This window comes from Leucoraja erinacea, chromosome 23 (genome assembly GCF_028641065.1).
Source record: "Leucoraja erinacea ecotype New England chromosome 23, Leri_hhj_1, whole genome shotgun sequence".
Lineage (NCBI taxonomy): Eukaryota > Metazoa > Chordata > Chondrichthyes > Rajiformes > Rajidae > Leucoraja > Leucoraja erinaceus.
The window spans coordinates 16,558,976-16,579,614 of record NC_073399.1 but is presented as its reverse complement, the minus strand read 5'-3'; the positions used below and the strand labels follow the sequence as shown (position 1 = coordinate 16,579,614).

At 42.8% G+C, this 20,639-nt stretch overlaps 1 protein-coding gene across 3 annotated transcripts in view; it reads right to left on the bottom strand.

The window, feature by feature from the left end:
* LOC129708296 (platelet-derived growth factor subunit A-like) overlaps positions 1-19,091 on the bottom strand; it is a 55,754-nt gene extending 36,663 nt beyond the window's left edge. For 2 of the 3 annotated variants that reach the window (XM_055653966.1, XM_055653968.1), the window contains exons 1-3: positions 18,856-19,091; positions 15,142-15,225; positions 772-892 (exon numbers count right to left, since the gene is read on the bottom strand). In XM_055653966.1, coding sequence (XP_055509941.1) covers positions 772-892; positions 15,142-15,225; positions 18,856-18,948 — 298 coding nt within the window. In that variant the 5' untranslated portion in view covers positions 18,949-19,091. The remainder of the gene's footprint in view (positions 1-771; positions 893-15,141; positions 15,226-18,855) is intronic. The other variant, XM_055653967.1, reaches the window with a different exon arrangement.
* Positions 19,092-20,639: the final 1,548 nt, after the last annotated feature.

The following is a 20,639-nucleotide window of genomic DNA, read 5'->3' as shown; positions in this document are numbered from 1 at the left end:
TAAATGCTTCTTAAATGTTGCTTTAAACCTGCCTCAACTACCTCCTCCGGCAGCTCATTCCATGCACCCACTGTGTAAAAAAGTTACCTTTCAGGTTCCTATTAAATCTTTCCCCCCGCCCCTAAACCTATGTCCTCTGGTTCTTGATTCCCCTACTCTGGGCATCGCAACACACCACTCAACACTAGCTGCATAAAGTTTTGAAATGCATTTCTCAGAACTAAGGTATTAGTTGCAGCGGATTACTCTTCATCGATATCAAAGCCGAGATCCTTACTGCTTTCAAAACAGGATACCCACAGCAGCTGCTGGAAACCTATAAATCCAGTTGCAGCACCGGATTTCCCAACTATCTCCAAGCCGGCAAACGTTGCAAAAGCATCAGTCTCCACGACATGATGTTAATAAGATTTACCTCTATCAGTCAGTCAGCTAAGCTTCCATGCAACCACACAACCACATAATGTGCAGGATGAGTGGGGCCGAAGGGCCTGTTTCCATGCTGTAATTTCTGTAAATTGGAGCCATAGAGCCGTGCAGTTATGCAGCATGGAAACTGGCCCAGCAATCTAACCTAGCTAGGGTAAAAGGCTCTGTGCATTCTCCCTATCTATTTCCCTCATGATTTTATGCATCTCGGTAAGATCACCCCTCATCCTCCTGCGCTCCGAGGCATTAAGTCCAAGCCTGCCCAACCTATCCCCATAGCTCAGGCCCTCGAGTCCTGGCAGCATTCCCGTAATATTGGCAATGTTTCTGTGCCCCACTGACCTTTGGCTTCGACACCCAGGAGATATTCCAGGTCACCAATACTCTGGATGTCTGCTTGTCCAATTATCTTCAGAACATCATCCGGGAGACCATCCTCTTTGTCAATGTCCTTTGGCATATCCTGTTCGAGAAAATAACATGGTTACAAATCCAAAGACAAATAAATGTTAAGCATGCACGAGACAATGTTGTTTTTAGTAAGCATTGGGTGTCAGTGGTTTAGTGTTTAGAACTCAAAAGTGAGAGATGCAAAGAGAAAGGGAGAACGAGGATGGCCCATGTAACAAATGGCACAAAACAAAATTAACCAGTGAGCAAGAAATTGGAGCATCGACAATTTAATGTAAATCAAAAACCTTTGTGCTGCCAACATGTGATAAATGAAAGACAATGACTAGATGATCCACCGAGATAAAGACAGGGATTAACAGCATTATAATATCTTGGATCTATAAGTTTATCTGGGTCTCTGATGATCAAGAGATTCACTACAATCGTCTGTAGGAAATGAAATCAACCACATTCAGGAATTTGCCCAGTTCTGAACGTGTGCAGCACCAAGATCCTTCCTTGTTAAAAAAAAAAGACACAAGGTGCTGGAGTAACTCAGCGGGTCAGGCAACTCTGGATAACAGGGATAGACAACGTTTTATTGTCACTGTGAAACGTCACCTATCCATATTGTGTCTCTCAGCTATTTTGTGATTTTCTTTGGTAAACCAGCATCTGCAGTTGCTTGTTACGACATTTGGACTGTTAGTTTAGTTTAGTTTAGGGATTCAACGTGGAAACATGCCCTGTAGCCCACCGGGTCCGCGCCAACCAGTGATCACCATACACTTGCACTATCCTATACACGAGGGACTATTTACAATTTTTACCCAAGCCAATTAACCTTGACTTGTGAACCTCTTTCTTGGAAATAATTAAATATCTGGTACTGTTTTTGATTGTTAATGATCCATTATTTGGTATCTAATGAACAAATGTAAAAAAAAATTGTGGACATGACATTGGACTCAAACACTTCTGTTCTTTTGGTGTTACATGTGTCAAGTTGCTTCCAATTATCCTGTGTCAGTCAAGGGCAAAAATTGCACCCTTTGGTTAATTGAATTGGACAATAGTTTGTCCCTCACTCACACAGGCTGAAGGTGCGCAGAGAAAACAGATCTTTTCAGTTGTGTGACTTTAGTTTGATGCCGACACAAGAGGCTGCAGATGCTAAAATCTCGAGTAAAAAACAGATTGCTGGAGGAATTCAGCTAGTCAGGCAGCATCTGTGCAGGGAAATGGAGTCTGAAGAAGGGTCCAAAACGTATTTCCTTCCACAGATGCTGCCTGGCCCGCTAAGTTCCTCAAGCAGTCTGTTTTTTAACTACTTGTTTGATGTCACAGATTACAAACTGGACTTCAATTAAGATGCAAGGAACTGCAGATACTGGAACCTGGAGCAAAACACAAAGTGCAGGAGGAACTCAGCGGCTCAGGCAGCATCGGTGGTGGGAATGGACAATTGGCATTTTGGGTCAGGGCCCTTCTTCAGGACTCCAATGATCCCCATTAACATCACTATTGTAAGTAGCAAAATAAGCCACCTACACTAACATCACAATTTACAGGAATTCTCATTGGCTTCCACATCTCTTGGCGATTGATTAGAAAAAAAGAGATGGTTGGAGAGAAGTGTGGTATTTACTATTGTCAGATGTGGTCAGAATTTCTTACGTCTTTGGGGAATGATGTGGTTGCAGTTTAGATTTCTCAAATATTATTTTTAGCCATGTCCTTTTCCTTCCAAACCATTTGCCTGCACGCCCAGCAAGCTTTGGCTATAGAAACTCTTGTCAAAAATCTCAGCAGAAAATTCCGTGTCCAATCACGCCCTCTGACCCTTCTCTCCCTGCCTGGTTGCAAGCTGCTTATGCCTAGAGACTCACCACACAATTATACTACCTCTCAATCCCTCCTCTGCAATCCAGAGCCAATATCTGAGTTGGTGGCCATGATTGTCAGATTCATCCCGAACTTATTGCTCAACTTTAGACTTTCAGACTTTAGAGATGAGTTGAGTTTAGTTTATTGTCACATTGGAACCGAGCTACAGTGAAAAGCTTTTGTTGCGTGCTAACGAGTCAGCGGAAAGACAATACATGATTAAAATCAAGCCATCCACAGTGTACAGATATATGATAAAGGGGATAACTTGAATAATGTGTAGTGCGAGATAAAGCCAGTAACGTCCGATCAAGAATAGTCAGAGAGTTTCCAATGACATAGATAGTAGTTCAGGACTGCTCAGATATAGTGCAGAAACAGGCCCTTCGGCCCACCGAGTCCGAGCCAACCAGCGATCACCCCGTACACTAACTTACAATTAGGGACAATTTTACAACTTACCGAAGCTAATTAACCTACAAACCAGTACGTCTTTGGAGTGTGGGAGGAAAGCGAAGTGCCCGGAGAACACCTACGCGGTTACAGGGAGAACGTGCAGACTCCATACTGACAGCACCTGTAGTCAGGATCGAACCCGGGTCTCTGGCGCTGTAAGGCAGCAATTCTACCATTGCGCCACCATGCTGTCACATAGCTACCAGAGCTTAGACTAGTGGGAAGTTATAGGCTACCTGAAAGAAATGCAAAGGGATGACATGTGTGCTGAAGGAGGGCTGTACACTCATACCATCAGCATCTTAACGGGGAAAAAATGATGAAGGGCAGGTGGGATATCCTATCGAAATGATCGCTAACATTGCATTTGCCTTCCTTACTAATGACTCAACCTGCAAATTAAACGTCACCCATTCCTTTTCTCCAGAGATGTTGCCTGTCCCGCTGAGTTACTCCAATCCTATTTGTGTCTACCTTCTGCAAATTAACCTTTTGGGAATCCTGCACTAGCACTCCTGATATGAATCCTCACCCCGTTTAGAAAATGGTCTAATTGTTACCTTGAATGATATCCTCCTTTCTTCTGCAAGTCAAATAAATGGTTGTGTAAAAGAAAATAGAATTGCTGACTGCAATTTTAATTTTATCGTGACCTTAAGTCATTTCACTGGGAAACTAATGATTGCTTAGATATTGCTACATGATTTAGAATGCCATATAGCCATTGTTTCCATGGGGGCCACTGTGACGTAAACTAAAGTAAGTGATGCATTCCATCTTTGGAAAATTGTTGCAACTCCATGGGAATAATATTCTGAAACCTCAATGACCTGCCTGTGGTCTTTTTCCATCAGCCACCGCATGGGACGGGAATGGTCCAGAATTCCATTTGGAACAATGGCCCTAAAAATTCACATCTGTTCTTACATTAATTTTGTGGTTGGCAACTCTGTCAATGCATGGATGCTTTCATTCCAAGCCTTGATCCATGGGTTCATTTGTGAGGGTAGCATCTTTGCTATCCGGTAGAAGCACCCTGCTTTAAAAATCGAGAGGTCTTGTTGTGCAGACCCCGGATAGAATCACCAAAAGATTAGAGTACAGAAGAGATTCTTAAAAACATTTGAAGTTTAGTTTGTTGTCACGAGTACAGATACAGTGAAGTTGCTGCCAGTTCTTTAAACTACTGCTCCTGTTCCCAAAAGCAGTGGAATCACAGTCATACAGCACGGAAACAGACCCTGCTTGACCACGCCAACCAAGATGCACATCTAGACTAGTCCCACCTGTCCATGTTTGACCCCTATCCCTCTAAACCTTTGTACCTGTCCAAATGTCTTTTAAATGTTGTGATGGTACCTGCTTCAACTCCCTTCTCAGTTGAACACTGTGCACCACTTGTTCTGCGTGCTATTCAATCAAATCAGAGGAGACACGAGTATTATCTTCTTGCAGAAGGTGCCGCATTCCAGCGTAATTGTGATTATAATCTACTGGGAACATGAGCTACTTTCATACAGAGGATGGTGGATGTATGGAACGAGTTGCCAGAGGAGGTAGTTGAAGCATTCAAATGACATTTGGACAGGTACATGGTGTAGACTCTTTATGAGCCAAATGTGGACAGGAGGGACTAGTATAGATGGGCAACTTGGTCAGCATGGACAAGTTGGGCCTGTTTCCGTGCTGTATGACTCTATGACTGCTGCTTTTGGGAAGAGGGGCTGTAGTTCAAAGAACTGGCAGCAACTTCTTCCACCCCATACACCCTCTATAACTCCCCCCCCACACACACACACCCGTTCCACTAATCCCCAACACTCCCATCCATTTTTCTGTGCAACAACCAGCAAGTCTTGATGGAACGTCATGACCTGGTGTCAAGGCAACAATCTTTCTCTCAATGTCAGCAAGACAAATTCCGGTGGGCGGCGCGACTCTCGCCAGCAGCGGCCTCTGCAGCCCGTCTGCGTTTTTATTATTTTTTGTCTATGTTTCTATGTAGTTTTTGTTATTTTTTTTGTTGGGGTGTGTGTGTGGGGGGGGGGGGGGGGGTGGGGTGGGAGGGGGGGGGGTAACTTTTAAATCTCTTCCTGCACGGGAGACCCGACCTTTTCTTTGTCGGTTCTCCGTTGTCGTTGGGGCTGCAACGAGGAGCGGCCTCCAACAGGAGAAGACCGGGGACTCTGGTGCCAACGACTCACCTCACCGTCGCGGAACTGACCAAGTCCAGAGCGGGTGGAGCGGTGGTGGAGCGCTGCTGCTGCTGCGGCCCGATCTCCGGAGATTCGGAGGCTGCAACTGCGGGTCTGGCGGACGGCGGCACCGGGAGCCCGCGGGTGTCTGGAGGGAGACCGCTTTTCAGGGCTCTCGCAACGGCAACTTCTCCCGCCCGAGTTGCGGGGTCGAAGAGCTCCTGAAGCGGGGCCTGACATCACCGCCCCCCGCGGCTTGGAATGGCTGCAGGACTCTGCGAGCGCACGCCGGGGGCTCTAACATCAAGACCCGGTGTGCGGCCTTGCACCACCCAGCATGGTTTTAATGGCCGCGGGACAATCGCCATCGCCAGCCGGGGGCTTTGACTTTGACATCGGGGGGGGGAGAGTGCAGTGGAGAGATAAGTTTTTTTTGCCTTCCATCACAGCGATGTGATGGATGTTTATGTAAATTATGTTGTTTCTTGGGTCTATTTGTTTGTAATGTATGGCTGCAGAAACGGCATTCCGTTTGGACCTCAAGGGGTCCAAATGACAAATAAATTGAATCTTGAATCTTGAATCTTGAATCTTGAATCTTGAATCTTGAATCTTGAATCTTGAGATAGCGATCGACTTCAGGCAGCGAAACAGTAAACATATTCCAGTTTGCATTGATGGTGCTGAAGTAGAAATGGTTGAAAGCTTCAAATTCGTAGGAGTAAATATCACCAGCAACCTGTCTTGGACCACCCTTATTGAACCAATGGTCAAGAAAGTACACCAACACCTCGACATCCTTAGGAGGCTGAGGGGTAATGGCATGTCCCCAACATCTCTCACCAACCTCTACAGATGCGCCGTAGAAAGCATTTTATCGGGGTGCATCCATCACAGCAAGGTTTGTGAACAGCTCCATCCAAGACTGCAAGACATTTCAGAGCATTGGGGACACAGCCCAGACCATCATACTAACCAACCTCCCTTCCATTGACTCCATTAACACCTCACGCTGCTTCGGCAAGGCCACCAGCATAATCAAGGCTGAGTCACTCCCCTCTCCCATCAGGCAAGATATACAGAAGTGTGGAAAAAACGCACACTTCCGCATTCAGGGACAGTTGCTTCCCATCTGTAATCAGGAAAATGAACCATCTGATCAACAACTAGAGAGAGGCCTTAGCTACGATCTACCTCATTGGAGATCGTCAGACTATCGTTGATCGGCCTTTATCTTGCACTAAACATTATTCACATTATTCCCTTTAGAAACATAGAAACATAGAAAATAGGTGCAGGAGTTGGCCATTCGGCCCTTCGAGCCTGCATCGCCACTCAATATGATCATGGCTGATCATCCAACTCAGCATCCTGTACCTGCCTTCTCTCCATACCCCCTGATCCCTTTAGCCACAAGGGCCACATCTAACTCCCTCTTAAATATAGCCAATGAACTGGCCTCAACCTTTATCATGTATCTGTACACTGTGAATGGATCAATGTAATCATGTAATGTCTTTCCGCTTGGTTAGCACGCACCAAAAGCTTTTCCCTGTACCTCGGTACACGTGACAATAAACTAAGCTCAAACACGTTTTAGTCTTTATCAGGGGTGCATGCATCCAAGCACACCAGAAAACTCTTGACCATAGTGGCATCCATCAACCAGTACCAGTGCAGTTTCACCCCAGATCCGTGGCTGTCGAAATCCTAGCACAACTATTAAGACACTGGTCTTATTAGTTTCTCAGGCTCACTTCCTTTTGAAAAATTACGATGAGCACATGCAAAAAGCACAGGCTATTAATATCTAGCTTGTATACATGGATCAATCGAACAAATGTACCAACCATCAATTAATGAAAAATGGATGATAAGGCTGTGCAGGTTTTTTACTTCAAGATATCGTTTTACTTGTACTGAAACCCAGGAGTATGTATGAATGAGTCTTACTGTGCATTATCTGCTGCCAGCCAATGTAATGAGAGATATTGTGGTTGCCTTACATTTCTCCGATAATCAATTTACTGTAATGTTTGAATGTTAGACCTAGTCAGGTCTAACCCCAAGCACTGCAGAGAATAAAGACCCTGCTTTCAATCTGTTTATGTAAACGGTTGTTTAACAATTTACACAAGCTGAGCTGTTCAGAAAACGTCAGTTTCCCTTTCAAAGAAATCCTTTAGCTCAGGGAATCCCCCCCACCCCACAGGCCGCATCCATCTTAAGAACAAATTTATCAAGGGGCTATGAATAATAACGATTAAAATGTTTCACCATGTTCTCAATTCAGAGCGACCATTTCCTTACACTAGCTCCATGATGCCTTTCTGTAAAAATAATAAACTGAAAAGGTTGTGGTTAACTTCTTTAACTGGCACAAACCTATAACTTAGGTTTGGGTCTAATGTCTAATGAATGGTTTAAAACTACATATGGGTCACGCAGTTGCCACTTTTCAATTAAACTGCCAGAAGAACAGTATCTGCATTGATGAACAGAATCTTTAAAATGAGACTCGTGTTTTGGACTAAACGTTTCACTCCAGCTGTTTGTGTCATCTGCTGAATTACTCCAGGTTTTTGTTACTCCAGATCTTCGGTTTAAACCAGCATCTGCAGTTCCTTCCTGCTCAGTGGAAGGAAATCCTGTTTTAGAGTGAAGATGCAAGCCATCGGCTTCATTGACAGGTCCCAACAAAGCTTGCAAACAAAACTTCAGTTGCAACAGAAGAAATAAAGGTTTCATTTCGGAGAGCTAAGAACGATTGCTTCTAGTGATAAGCAGTGGGCTTCAGAATATAATGTGGGAGCCATTAACCACTTCCGTTCTTGCTGCAGTGACTCTAAACTGCATGTGCGACTGAATACATGATGCATTCTGCACCGAACATACCAACAGATACAATGTACACGGTAATATGTCATTGCAGGGAGAGATGTCATCAGGTTTCATACTGACAAAGGTTCAAAGAGCATCAATGTTGCATATGATGCTTCACCAGATTGCCTCCCAGTGTACCTCTAATTGATGGGTTTCACCAAAACACCCAGTTAAAAGCCTAACCCCAGGTGATCCAAGACTAAAAGATTGAGATTGCATTAAGGAGGCCTGCTTCTTCTTCTTCTTGTGTATGGCGTGCACAGCCTAAAGTTGTAGGACAACTTGTTCTATTTGATCTTATTTGATTGTGCACACCGGGTTGATTGCATTCGTCAAAACAGGGTGGACCACGTGAAGAATGCAATCTTCCACCCCAAGGAGGCCTGCAAGAAAGTATTAGATAATAGACAATAGACAATAGGTGCAGGAGTTGGCCATTCGGCCCTTCGAGCCAGCAACGCCATTGTCTGTGATCCGATGGCTGATCATCCATGTTCAGTACCCCGTTCCTGCCTTCTCACCACCATATCCGCTATCTTTAAGAGCTCTATCTTACTCTATCTTGAAAGCATCCAGAGAATTGGCCTCCGCTGTCTTCTGAGGCAACGAATTCCACAGATTCCCACCATCTGGGTGAAAACGTTTTTTCCTCATCTCGGTTTGAAATGGCCTACCCCTTATTCTTAAACTGTGGCCCCTAGTTCTGGACTCCCCCAACATCGGGAACATGTTTCCTGCCTCTAGAGTGTCCAATCCCTTAATAATCTTATGTTTCAATAAGATCGCCTCTCATCCTTCTAAATTCCAGAGTATACAAACCCAGCCGCTCCATTCTATCCACATATGACAGTCCCGCCATCCCAGGAATTAACCTCGTGAACCTACGCGGTATTATTACTGAATACAAATGTCAAGCAGAATGTCTGCAGAAATAAGGAGTGCAGTGATCACAACACAAGCTAGTTGGTGTCATACTGCAGATTGGTGCAATACTGAGTTCATAAGATCATAACATCAGGCAACTGAACCATTCTACCAACAATTAGAGAGCAGTCTTGAGTTTACTGTCTACCTCAATGGAGACCCTCCGACTATGTTTGAATGGACTTTACTGGACTTTATCTAATATCTAAATATTATTCATGTTATTCCCTTAATCATGTGCCTGTACACCGTGGATGGCTTGATCGTAATCATGTTTTGCCTTTCCGCTGACCAGTTAGCACGCAACAAAATCTTTTCTCTGTACCTCGGTACACGTGACAATAAACTAAACTAAACCAAACTACACCATAAGACATAGGAGCAGAATAAGGCCATTCGCCCTATCGGGTCTGCTCCGCCATACGATCATGGCTGATCTATTTTTCCCTCTCAACCCCATTCTCCTGCCTTCACACCATAACCTTTGAGTTTTAGCCCTTTGTAATCAAGAACCTATAAACGTCCACTTTAAAAATATGTAATGGCTTGGCCTCCATTGCAATCTATGGCAATGAATTCCATAGATACACCACCCTCTGGCTAAATAAATTCCTCCTCATCTTCTGTCATCTGATGAGCATGTTAAGGGATCCAAGGACATTGATAGTAAGGTAGTCGAACTGATAGCACAGGCACTGTGGTGCCTGGAGTTTCTGACTGAGATACTATTTTTTTTGGTCCGAAGTGATCTACATCCTTCGCATGAATAGAAAAGACAAAAAGAAGGCATTGGGAATCTTGAATAAATAAAGACATCAAACCAACGGCAACAATGTGGGAATGTAATAATGCACAGGACAAGGAGCACTGAGTCCTGTCTTTTCACAGACCATATGCGTCATGTTCAATCTATCTTAACACTACTTCTACATTTAATATTAGTAAGGAAAACCTTACAATTTTTGGTAAAAAATCTAATTGCATTGATCATTTAAATATCATTAGCAAGTACGTTAGTCGGAACAATGATAGGCAATTTCCTTCTCCCAGTCTTATTGTCTTTGTATATATCCAATGCTCCCAATCATTTCTTGACAAAGTACGAGGTGAATGGCTTCTGTGATGGGGGCATAATAATGAGGCAGCTTGAAGGGATTGTATATTGGGCATTTCTAAGTGAATGTTTCTGGATTCAGGGTCAGCAAAGTAACAGTTTCAATGGAACAGACTGAGGCTGGACAACGCAACACAAGTACAAAGAGAGGGTTGAAAGAAATAGGAAAGCTACATTGTGGGCATAGCGTGTTGAAGGCAGCACAGTGGCACAAAAGGTAGAGTTGCTGCCTTACAGCGCCAAAGACCTGGGTTCAATCATGACTACAGGTGCTGTCTATACGGGGTTTGTACGTTCCCCCCATGACCACGTGGGTTTTCCCCAGTGCTCCAGTTTCCTCCCAGGCTCCAAAGACGTACAGGTTTGTAGGTTAATTGGCTTCGGTAATAAATTGTAAATTGTCCCTCGTGTGTAGGATAGTGCTGGTGTACGGGGTGATCGCTGGTCGACGCGAACACTTTGGGCTGAAGGGCCTGTTCCTGCACTGTATCTCTAAAGTAAACTAAACTACAGTCAGCCTTTGCATAGCTCAGCATGGTTAGGGAGTAGCTCCACCCAAGACCGCAAAAAATTGCAGAGATTTGCGGACGCAGCCCAAACCATCACACGAACCAACCTCCCTTCCATTGATTCCATCTACACTTCATGCTGCTTTGGCAAGGCCACCAGCATAAACAAGGAAGAGTCACACCCCAGTCTCACCCTCTTCTCGCCTCTCTCATCAGGCAAGAGGTACAGGTGTGAAAACGCATACCTCCAGATTCAAGGATAGTTTCTTCACAGCTGTTATTAGGCAACTGAATTGTCCTCTCACCAACTAGAGAGCGGTCCTGACCCATCTACATCATTGGCGACCCTCAGACTATCATTAATTGGGCTTTACGGGACTTTATCTTGCACTAATTGTTATTCCCTTTATCCTGTACATTGTGGAAGGCTTGATTGTAATCATGTATAGTATTATCATATATATAGTATTATCAATAGTATTATAGTATAGTATAGCATAGATTAGTATTTTCGCTGACTGGATAGCATGCGACAGAAAAGCTTTACATTGTACCTCAGTACACGTGACAATAAATTAAACCAAAACCAAGATTATGACACCTGGTTTAAGGGATAGTGAAGAAGTTTGAAACAGCATTTATTGAGCAATTTCATAATTAATCATGGAACAATTCCATCTGTTTAATAATATTCTTCTGTGGCATAATTTTACATGACCATGTCCTGTAAATGTTTAAAAGATCTTTGTCCTATGGCACCTACTATGGCCATTGCTATTATTTAGAATATACTTTATACATACCACTATCCAGAGAAGTTAACATGGCTTGCCTGGGTTGGAACACAAATCTTTACCATTTTGTCAGCAAAAACCGTTCAGTATTATAGTGTGAAAGTGCAAACCTCCAGATTCAGTGACAGTTTCCTCCCGGTGGTTTATTAGGCAACTGAACCATCCTATCAATAACTAGTGAGCGATCCTGACCAACCATTACCTCATTGGAGACCCTCTGAATATCTTTGGTAGACAAAAATGCTGGAGAAACTCAGCGGGTGAGGCAGCATCTATGGAACGAAGGAATAGGTGATGTTTCGGGTCGAGACCCTTCTTCAGAATATCTTCTCCGAATATCTTTTATCAGACTTGCAATAAATGTTATTCCCTTATCCTGTCTCTGTACACACTATGATGGCTTGATTGTAATCATGTATAGTCTTTACGCTAACTGGATAACATGCAGCAACAAAGATCTTCGCTCTTACCCGGTACACGTGACAGTAATAAACTAAACTAAATTAAACTTCAACTGAATGGGATAGTTATCATCATCTTTAAGGTGATGGAAATGTGGAAGGGTGGAAATGTCCTACTTTAGAGGGCAAGCAATAAGGTCTGAAGGGGGCAAGTTTAATCGAGACATGCAGGGCGAGTTTTTTTTACACAGAGATTGGTGGGGGCCTGGAACGCACTGCCAAGGGTGGCGGTAGAGGCAGATTTAAGAGACTTTGGACAGGCACATGGAAGTGCAGGGAATAGAGGGACATGGATCATGTACAGACAGATGAGATCAGTTTAACGACATCGTGTTCGGCATAAACAATGTGGGCTGAAGGCCTGTTCCTGTGCTGTACTGTTCTATGGTCTAAGATACCTCAGGTTAATATGGTTCAAATGGACTCTTAAAGATTCCCAAAGTTAGCACACTCATGTTGACACAAGTAAGAGAGAATTTATATTCTGGTTGTAGCATTTCCTTTACACCGCACTTGGTTTTTCCAGACACTACACAACTTGAATAAACAGAGAGATTCCAAAAGGCAAGTAATCAGACATTGGCCTCAATCTTCTGTTCAAAAGCCAGCAGCTCTGCTCAGGATTCACTTCACTGGGCAAAAGTTCATGGCTCACGAACACAACTGAAGCTTTCTGCATTGACTGGGAGCTCCGAGCAAGACACCTCACAGAGTCCAAGAGGAGAAGTGTTGACTACCTTCGATCTCTTGGCATTTAGGCCTGGAAACCTACCAACTGAGTCTGTCTCAGTTCACCTGGTGTGGACTCAACCAATCCATTGATTTCAATAGGAAGAAGCAGCTGGAGAAGAGGGGAAGTGGAGGAAAGTGCATGCTAGGTTTCTATTTGAAAACCAAACATTTCCAGATGTTTTCAATAAAGGTAAATTGTGCAGGGAATACACAACAAGGAAGGCAGAATCCATGGAGAGAAAACACAGTTAATGTTTTTGGCAAAAATAAAGACACAAAGTGCTGGAGTTACAGCCCTGTCCCACGGTACAAGTTCATTCCAAGAACTCTCCCGAGTTAAAAAAAAAATCAAACTCGTGGTAAGCACGGAGAATGAACGTAGCGGGTACGTCGGAGCTCGGGGACGTCTCTTAGCGGCTCGTAACGTTAACGGCAGGTACTGGGGAAGACTCGCTAGCGGCAGGTAAGCACGGGAAGACTCGTGAAGATTTTTCAACATGTTGAAAAATGTCCACGTGCGCCCCCAGTACCGACGAGTGGCCATTACCGTAAATCTCCGAGTTTGAATCAGGGCAAACTCGTGAGAGCTCTTGGTATGAACTTGTACCGTGGGACAGGGCTTTTACAATGCCAGAGACCCAGTTTGGTTTCTATCTATGAGTGCTGTCTGTAGAGAATTTGTACATTCTCCCTGTGACCGTGTGGATTTTCTCCAAGTGCTCCGGTTTCCTCCCACACTCCAAAGATGTGGAGGTTTGTAAGTTAATTGGCATCAGTAAAATTGTTCATTGTCCCTAGTGTGTAGGATAGTGCTAGTGTATGGGGATCGCTGATTGGTGTGGACTCGGTGGGCTGAAGGGCCTGTTTCTGCACCGTATCTCTCAAGTCTAAAGTTGAAAGTCGAACTCAGTGGATCAGGCAGCATCTCTGGAGAACATGGACAGATGACGTTTTTAGTCGAGGTTGGAGAAAGGGAGAGTGTCAAATGAACAAAGAAGTGACAATGATAAGAAGACCAAGATTGTCCAGGATTTTCTGAGCATTCCAGTTCATGGGTGAATTGGGACGGTTAAAAAATGAATAAAGAATGTGTGGGAAGTTGAATAAGCCAATTGCTGGAAATCTGAAACAAAAGATAATGCTGAAAATATATCTAGCAGATCAGTTGGCACCTGTGGAGGGAGAAAACCTGATTGACCTTACATTAACAATTCTTACTCGGACAGGAAAAGTTATTTATTGCTGAATTAAGTTGCTGAATTGTTCAAAGTCCCATGAGTTGCAACATGCCCAGGTGAGGTGTTGTTCTTTGAGCTTAGGTTTGACTTTGTTGGCAGAGTGTAGGAGGTCAGAATGAGAATGAAATGGAGCATTAAAGTAACAGAAACATGCAAGCTCCAAGGGCACATGTGTCATCTAATCTACATTAGGTTTCAACATGTAGAATAAGCCCCATTGTGAGTACGAAGTGCAATGCATGGATTGGAAGTGAATCGCTGTTTCAGATTGAAGGATTGCTTGGGTCCCTGGACAACAGGAAAGGAAGAGATAAAAGCGTTGGTGTTGTTTCTTTGGCAATTGCAAGGGCAATTGTCAGAAGGGGAATGTTTGGTGGAGATTAATGATCGAAATCTGAATCTGAATCTGAAAAAGGGAATCACAAAAGGAATTATCCCCTCAAAATGGTCCCCTGAGGGTGAACCTCATTGAAATATACCGAATAGTGAAAGGCTTGGATAGAGTGGATGTGGAGAGGATGTTTCCACGAATGGGAGAGTCTAGAACTAGAGGTCGTAGCCTCAGAATTAAAGGGTGTTCTTTTAGGAAGATGAGGAGAAATTTCCTTAGTCAGAGGATGGTGAATCTGTGGAATTCTTTGCCACAGAAGGCTGTGGAGGTCAAGTCAGTAGATATTTTTAAGACAGAGATAGATAGATTGTTGATTAGTACAGGTGTCAGAGGTTATGGGGAGAAAGCAGGAGAATGGGGTTAGGAGGGAGAGATAGACTAGCCATGATTGAATGGTGGAGTAGACGTGATGGTGTGAATGACATAATTCTACTCCTATTCCTTATGATCTTAAAGTGGAAGGAAAGGAAAGATGCATCTTCAGGTTCCATGTTGTTGAAAGTAGTGGAAATAACTGCGAATGATCTATTGAATGTGGAGGCTGGGAGATGGTGATAAAGGAACCCAGAATCTTGTTCTAGCTGGAAGGAGAGGAGATGTGAGAGAAATAAAAAGAGTCACTGTTCAGAGAGTCTTGTCATCTATAGCAGAGAGGACACCATGGTTAAGGATAAAAAAAACACTGGTGGGAAAAGTCTTATCATCAGAGATGGAGAAATGGAACAGAGTCCTTACCGGAAGCATGGTGGGAGGAGGTGTAGTCAAGATAGTTGTAGGAGTCTGTGGGCTGGTAATGGATATTGATTGTGTGTCTCTCCCCTGAAACAGAGACAGAGAGATCAGGATAGAGAAAGGAAATTCCAGATATAGAGCATGAAGAATTATTTTTGTTTGCCACCTTGACACCTGAAAGTGAGAACAAGGTGACATTTGACAAAAACAGTAAAAGCATTTTCTGTGCAAGTGCAAAAAAAAAAGCAACATTAACTCCATTAATGTAGCGGGAAATATAGTTGAGGGAGAGTTCTTGACTAAAACTAAAATAAAGAACATAGAAATACAGGCATAACATGGACCCACGCCTATGAAATACATGGGAACTGCAGATGCTTGTGTATACCAAAGATAGACACAAAATACTGGAGTAACTTAATAATAATCTTATTATAATAATAATGGATAAGAAAGGTGTAGAGTTATAAGGGGTTAAATGCAGGTAAATGTGACTAGCTTAGATGGGACATCTTATGATTATTTGTATAATAATAATATAATATATGCTTAATATAATAAACTTGCTCTTTAATCATTTATTTTTGAGAGTGGCTGAGTGTTTTTGAAGGATTGCTGTAATGGCGACTGAACAGCAGGAGAAGGCTTCACCGGTTACCAAGGCAACGCAGGAGATGGAGATAGCCACACACACACTCAGTGAGGTCCACAACTGTTCCAGGTCTCTCCTGACAACTGGGAACCAGAGTCCCAGCAGATGCCTGTGCCAACTCCAAGGGCAGGCCACCAGCAAGCCGTGGCAGCTTGCCAATTGGTAAAAGATCCTCTGCTTCCCCTTATTGTTTGTATAACAGCAGTTAGAGCCTCCATGTGCTCAGCATTGTAAGATTTGATCTAATGTTTTTCTTTCTACTCAACATTTCTTCCAAAACTATGTGTTGTGGGAAGGGGCCAAAAAGCTGCAAGCCAAATGATAACATTGTTAAAACGTTTAAAAAAAACCCGCTGTGTTCTTCCCTGCGAAATTCTTAGTTGTTTTGTGTAAAGTCCAAGAGCAATGATGTTTTTTTTGCACTAAAATAACATCTAGCGAAACATTTCAGATAATCAAATAATAGTCAATTATGAATTTCATGTTTAAAGATGCTGAATTATCCGATAACTGGAATAATGTCAGTATACAGTTCATATTGAACACTAAAGAGCCTGGCATCATACTCAGAGGCCAGCGGGTTGCTTCTCATGACCCTTAGAATAAACTGCCTATTTAAGCTGGATCCCTTGGGATTTAGTTGTGCAATAAATGTACTGAGCCAGATATTGCAGTCCAAATAGTGGTAAAATGTCCGGGAACTGCCATTAACTATAAACGGGTAAATTAGAAAGCCTGGTTTCAAAGCTTTATTAGACTTTACTTTAGACTTTAGAGATAGAGCATGGAAACAGGCCCTTCGGCCCACTGAGTCCGCCCCAACCAGTGATCACTCCATACACTAATCCTATCCTACACATCAGGACAATTTATAACTCTACTGAAGCCAATTAACCTACAAACCAGTACTTCTTTGGGAGGGGGGGGGGGGGGGGGGGGGGGGGGGGGGGGGGGGGGGGGGCGAGAAACCAGAGCACCCGGAGTCACAGGGAGAACATATCAGCTCCATACAGATTGCACCCGTAGTCAGGATTGAACCCAGGTCTCTGGCGCTGTAAAGCAGCAATTCTACCGCTACGCCACCGTGCCACTTTATTATACTCCAGATAATAACAGTATCCATACACTAGATATCAATATTATACCCTAACAGTATAATCAAGCCCTTGAAGAATGTGAAATATGTTTTTTTTTTGATATGCCCTCATTAAAATCCTCAGAAAGTAAGCTTATTAAGCCTGGACTCTTTTTTTTATATAATGTCACAAATATGACAAAACAACTCCCTGGTACTGAATATTAACATTAAAAACTGTGGCATCCTATTCCTTCAGAATTAAACTAGTACTGGAGATTTTTATTAAAAAGTGACAATCTGTTCATTCTTTCCATTTTTCTTTTTGTTCTTGATATTGAATTCATTTTTTAAATTAACATTTTCCGATTTGCACACAATATTGGTCAATTATTCCGTTTCTCGACCAGATTGTTTAAGGGAATATACAGATTGCCTACTCTTTTATAGTTTAAAATATAGATTATTAAACTAAACTTGAAACCAACATATAAACAATTGTTGTCTATTTCTTCCTTTCTTCACCCTTGGGCAAAATCAATAAAACTCATACTTATGTCATAAGTCAGAAGTGATAGTAGAATTAGGCCATTCAGCCCATCAATACCCATTTAATCATGGCTGATCTATCTCTCCCTCCTAATCGCATTCTCCTGCCTTCGCCCCATAACCTCTGACACCTGTACTAATCAACATCAACATCTATGCATCTCTGCCTTAAAAATATTCACTGAATTGGCCTCCACAGCCTTCTGTGACAAAGAATTCAACAGATTCACCACCCTCTGACTAAAGTTTCCCCTCATCTCCTTCATTAAAGAACGCCCTTTAATTCGGAGGCTATGATCTCTAGTCCTAGACTCTCCCACGAGTGGCAACATCCTCTCCACATCCACTCTATCCAAGCCTTTCACTATTCTGTATGTTTCAATGAGGTCCCCTCTCATTCTTCGAAACAGTCCCAGTGCTGACAAACGTTTATATTTTTAGTAAACTATATTTTCAGAAGTTTCATTTCCATCTGTTAGGATATTAACATCATCTTTTACAATTATGAATTTACATTATAACAATGCAAAATGATTTGAGATATCCAAAGATGTACAGTATATAAAAGCAATACACCTCCCTCCCTCCCTCCCTCCCTCCCTTTCTTATTGTGTTGTATTTGTTCACATTTCTGGGTTCTGATGAAAGAAGGTCGACCTGAGACGTTATCCCTGTTTCTCTCTCCACAAATGCTACCTTACCTGCATGGTATTTCTATAAGTATTTCATCCACAATACTGTACATATGCGAATATAAGAAAGTAGTCAATTTGACCCCCCCATTCTAGGACTCAACCTGTGAACCTTTGCTGCTCTCCCTCCAGAGCAAGTATAGATAAAAAGACGAAAATAGTCTTTCCTGCCGTTTTGTGTCATCACTCATGATTGATCGCTACTAAAAGCTCAATACACTATGAAGTGAATTAGACTTTATTAACATTAAAACTCCTTTTTTAACAGATTGAAACAAAGAGAGAAGTTGACACTCGTATTCTCTCTTAGAGTTTGGGATTGAATACATAAACAGAGTTTCACTATTTATCAGATGCTGACCATAAATCAACTCAGCAACATATAAAAGTCAGCATCCATTATTGCTCATCGATTATTTAACATGAACAGCGTGTATACTGAGCAACGTGCATCACAGATACCAACAAAATTCACTGCGAGCGTTCTGTGCAATACAGGTAAACCCATGAGAAAATTATATATAAAAACATTTGTCTACAACTGGACCAACTACAATTCGCACAGCTTGAGATATTGCAAGTAATTTTCTTATATTTCAACAGAAGACACTGTACATACAACTATACTTAAAAGTTGCACAACAATTAGCAAAGCAGATCAGAAATCCAAAAAGGAGTAGGTGCTCAGACATGCAAGCAAAGATTCCAAGACTTCACATGCTGTTAGGTCTAAAAGCAATATTTATTACCTCAGAGAAGGCAGTCCAGAAACAGAAGAGAGATAGGAAAACAAGGAGCTGGGACTTCATGTTGTTTTCAGTTATTTTCTGCAAAAAATCCATTTACTGCAGCAATGTGGTGATGAACAGAATTATAGTCTAGATAATTACAGGGATTTAGTTCCCTTTTTCTGAGCTGCCCAGCAATGTTTGTAAATGAGATCTCACATACTGCTTCCGCACTAAACCTACGCCCACAAAAAGCCAATGGAATTCATTAGTGAATGCATCCCCTTTTAACTCTTAGGCTGCTGAAGGACAGCACTCATCATACGTTCATAAGTTATAGGAGCAGAATTAGGCCATTCGCCCCATTAAGTCTACTCTGCCATTCAACCGTGGCTGATCTATCCTTCCCTCTCAACGCCATTCTACTGCCTTCTCCCCTGAACCCCTGACACCCATACTAATCAAGAACCTGTCTATCTCCGCCTTAAAATTACCCAATGACGGCTTCTTCAGACTTCTGTGACAATGAATTCCACACATTTACCATCCTCTGACTAAAGAGGACCAGATAAAACAGTTCTGACGGTAGTCATTTTTCTTTTGATAGATGTTTAGTTTTTAGATTAGTTTAGAGATACAGTGCGGAAACAGGTCTTTCGGCCCACCGAGTCCACACCAACCAGCGATCCCCGCACATTAACACCACCCTACACTCAAGGAACAATTTACACCTATCCCAAGTCAATTAACCTACAAACTTGTAGGTCTTTGGAATATGGGAGGAAACCGAAGATCCCGGAGAAAACCCACGGTGTCAAGGGAAGAACGTGCAAACTCCATACAGACAGCACCCGGAATCAGGTTCAGACCTGGCGCTGTAAGGCAGTAAGTCTATGGCTGTGCCACCATGCCGCAGTGAGGCTAGTCTCACCCCAAAACATCACCTATTCCTTTTCTCCTGAGATGCTGCCTGAGTTCCTCCAGCATTTTCTGTCTATCCCAAGTTTGTCCACTCTTTCCTTGTATCTCATACCCTCTAATCCAGGCAGCATTTTGGTAAGCCTTATTTACTGACTGATTTCTACAGAGTGTTTGTGTAACGTCTCCATGTCCTGGTGTAGCAGGTGCTTGAGCAGTTTGACTTCAAGGCATCTGTGGTACTGTACTTAGTTGAATTCCCAGCATGGATGTATCAGTGTTTTAGTTTGGTTTGGGTGTATCCTGCAACAAATGTGATGCTGTGATTTCCCATCACTAATTCCAATTTGGTTATTTGATGGTGAACAAAAGACCTCCAGCAGCTGCAAGTCAGCGAGAGAAGATGCAGGCAGTGATTGATTCTGATAATGACATGACAAGTGACATCAATCTCACTCCATGCCAACTAGTTTTACACCAACACCCCAAAAATAAAGTTTATAAAAATGATGGTCACAGATGTGCACACGATGTGTCCTGGGGTCATAAAGCACAGGAACAGGCCCTTCAGCCCACCAAGTCCATGCCATCAGATCAGATATATCCGAGGACATTGCGGGGGAACTAGAGAGGAAATTGCAGGAGAGCTGATTGAAATTTACGAGTCGTCCTTAAATACAGGAGGTGCCGGAAGACTGGAGGGTGGCAAATGTTGCGCTTCTCTTCGAGAAGGGCTGCAGGGAAAATGCTAGGAACTATAGGCTGGTGATCTTAACATCTGTAGTTGATAAGTTACTAGGGAGTGTTCTGAGGTATAGGTTATACAGGCTTTTGGATGGGCAAGGGCTGATTAATAATAATAATAATAATAATTTTATTTATAGAGC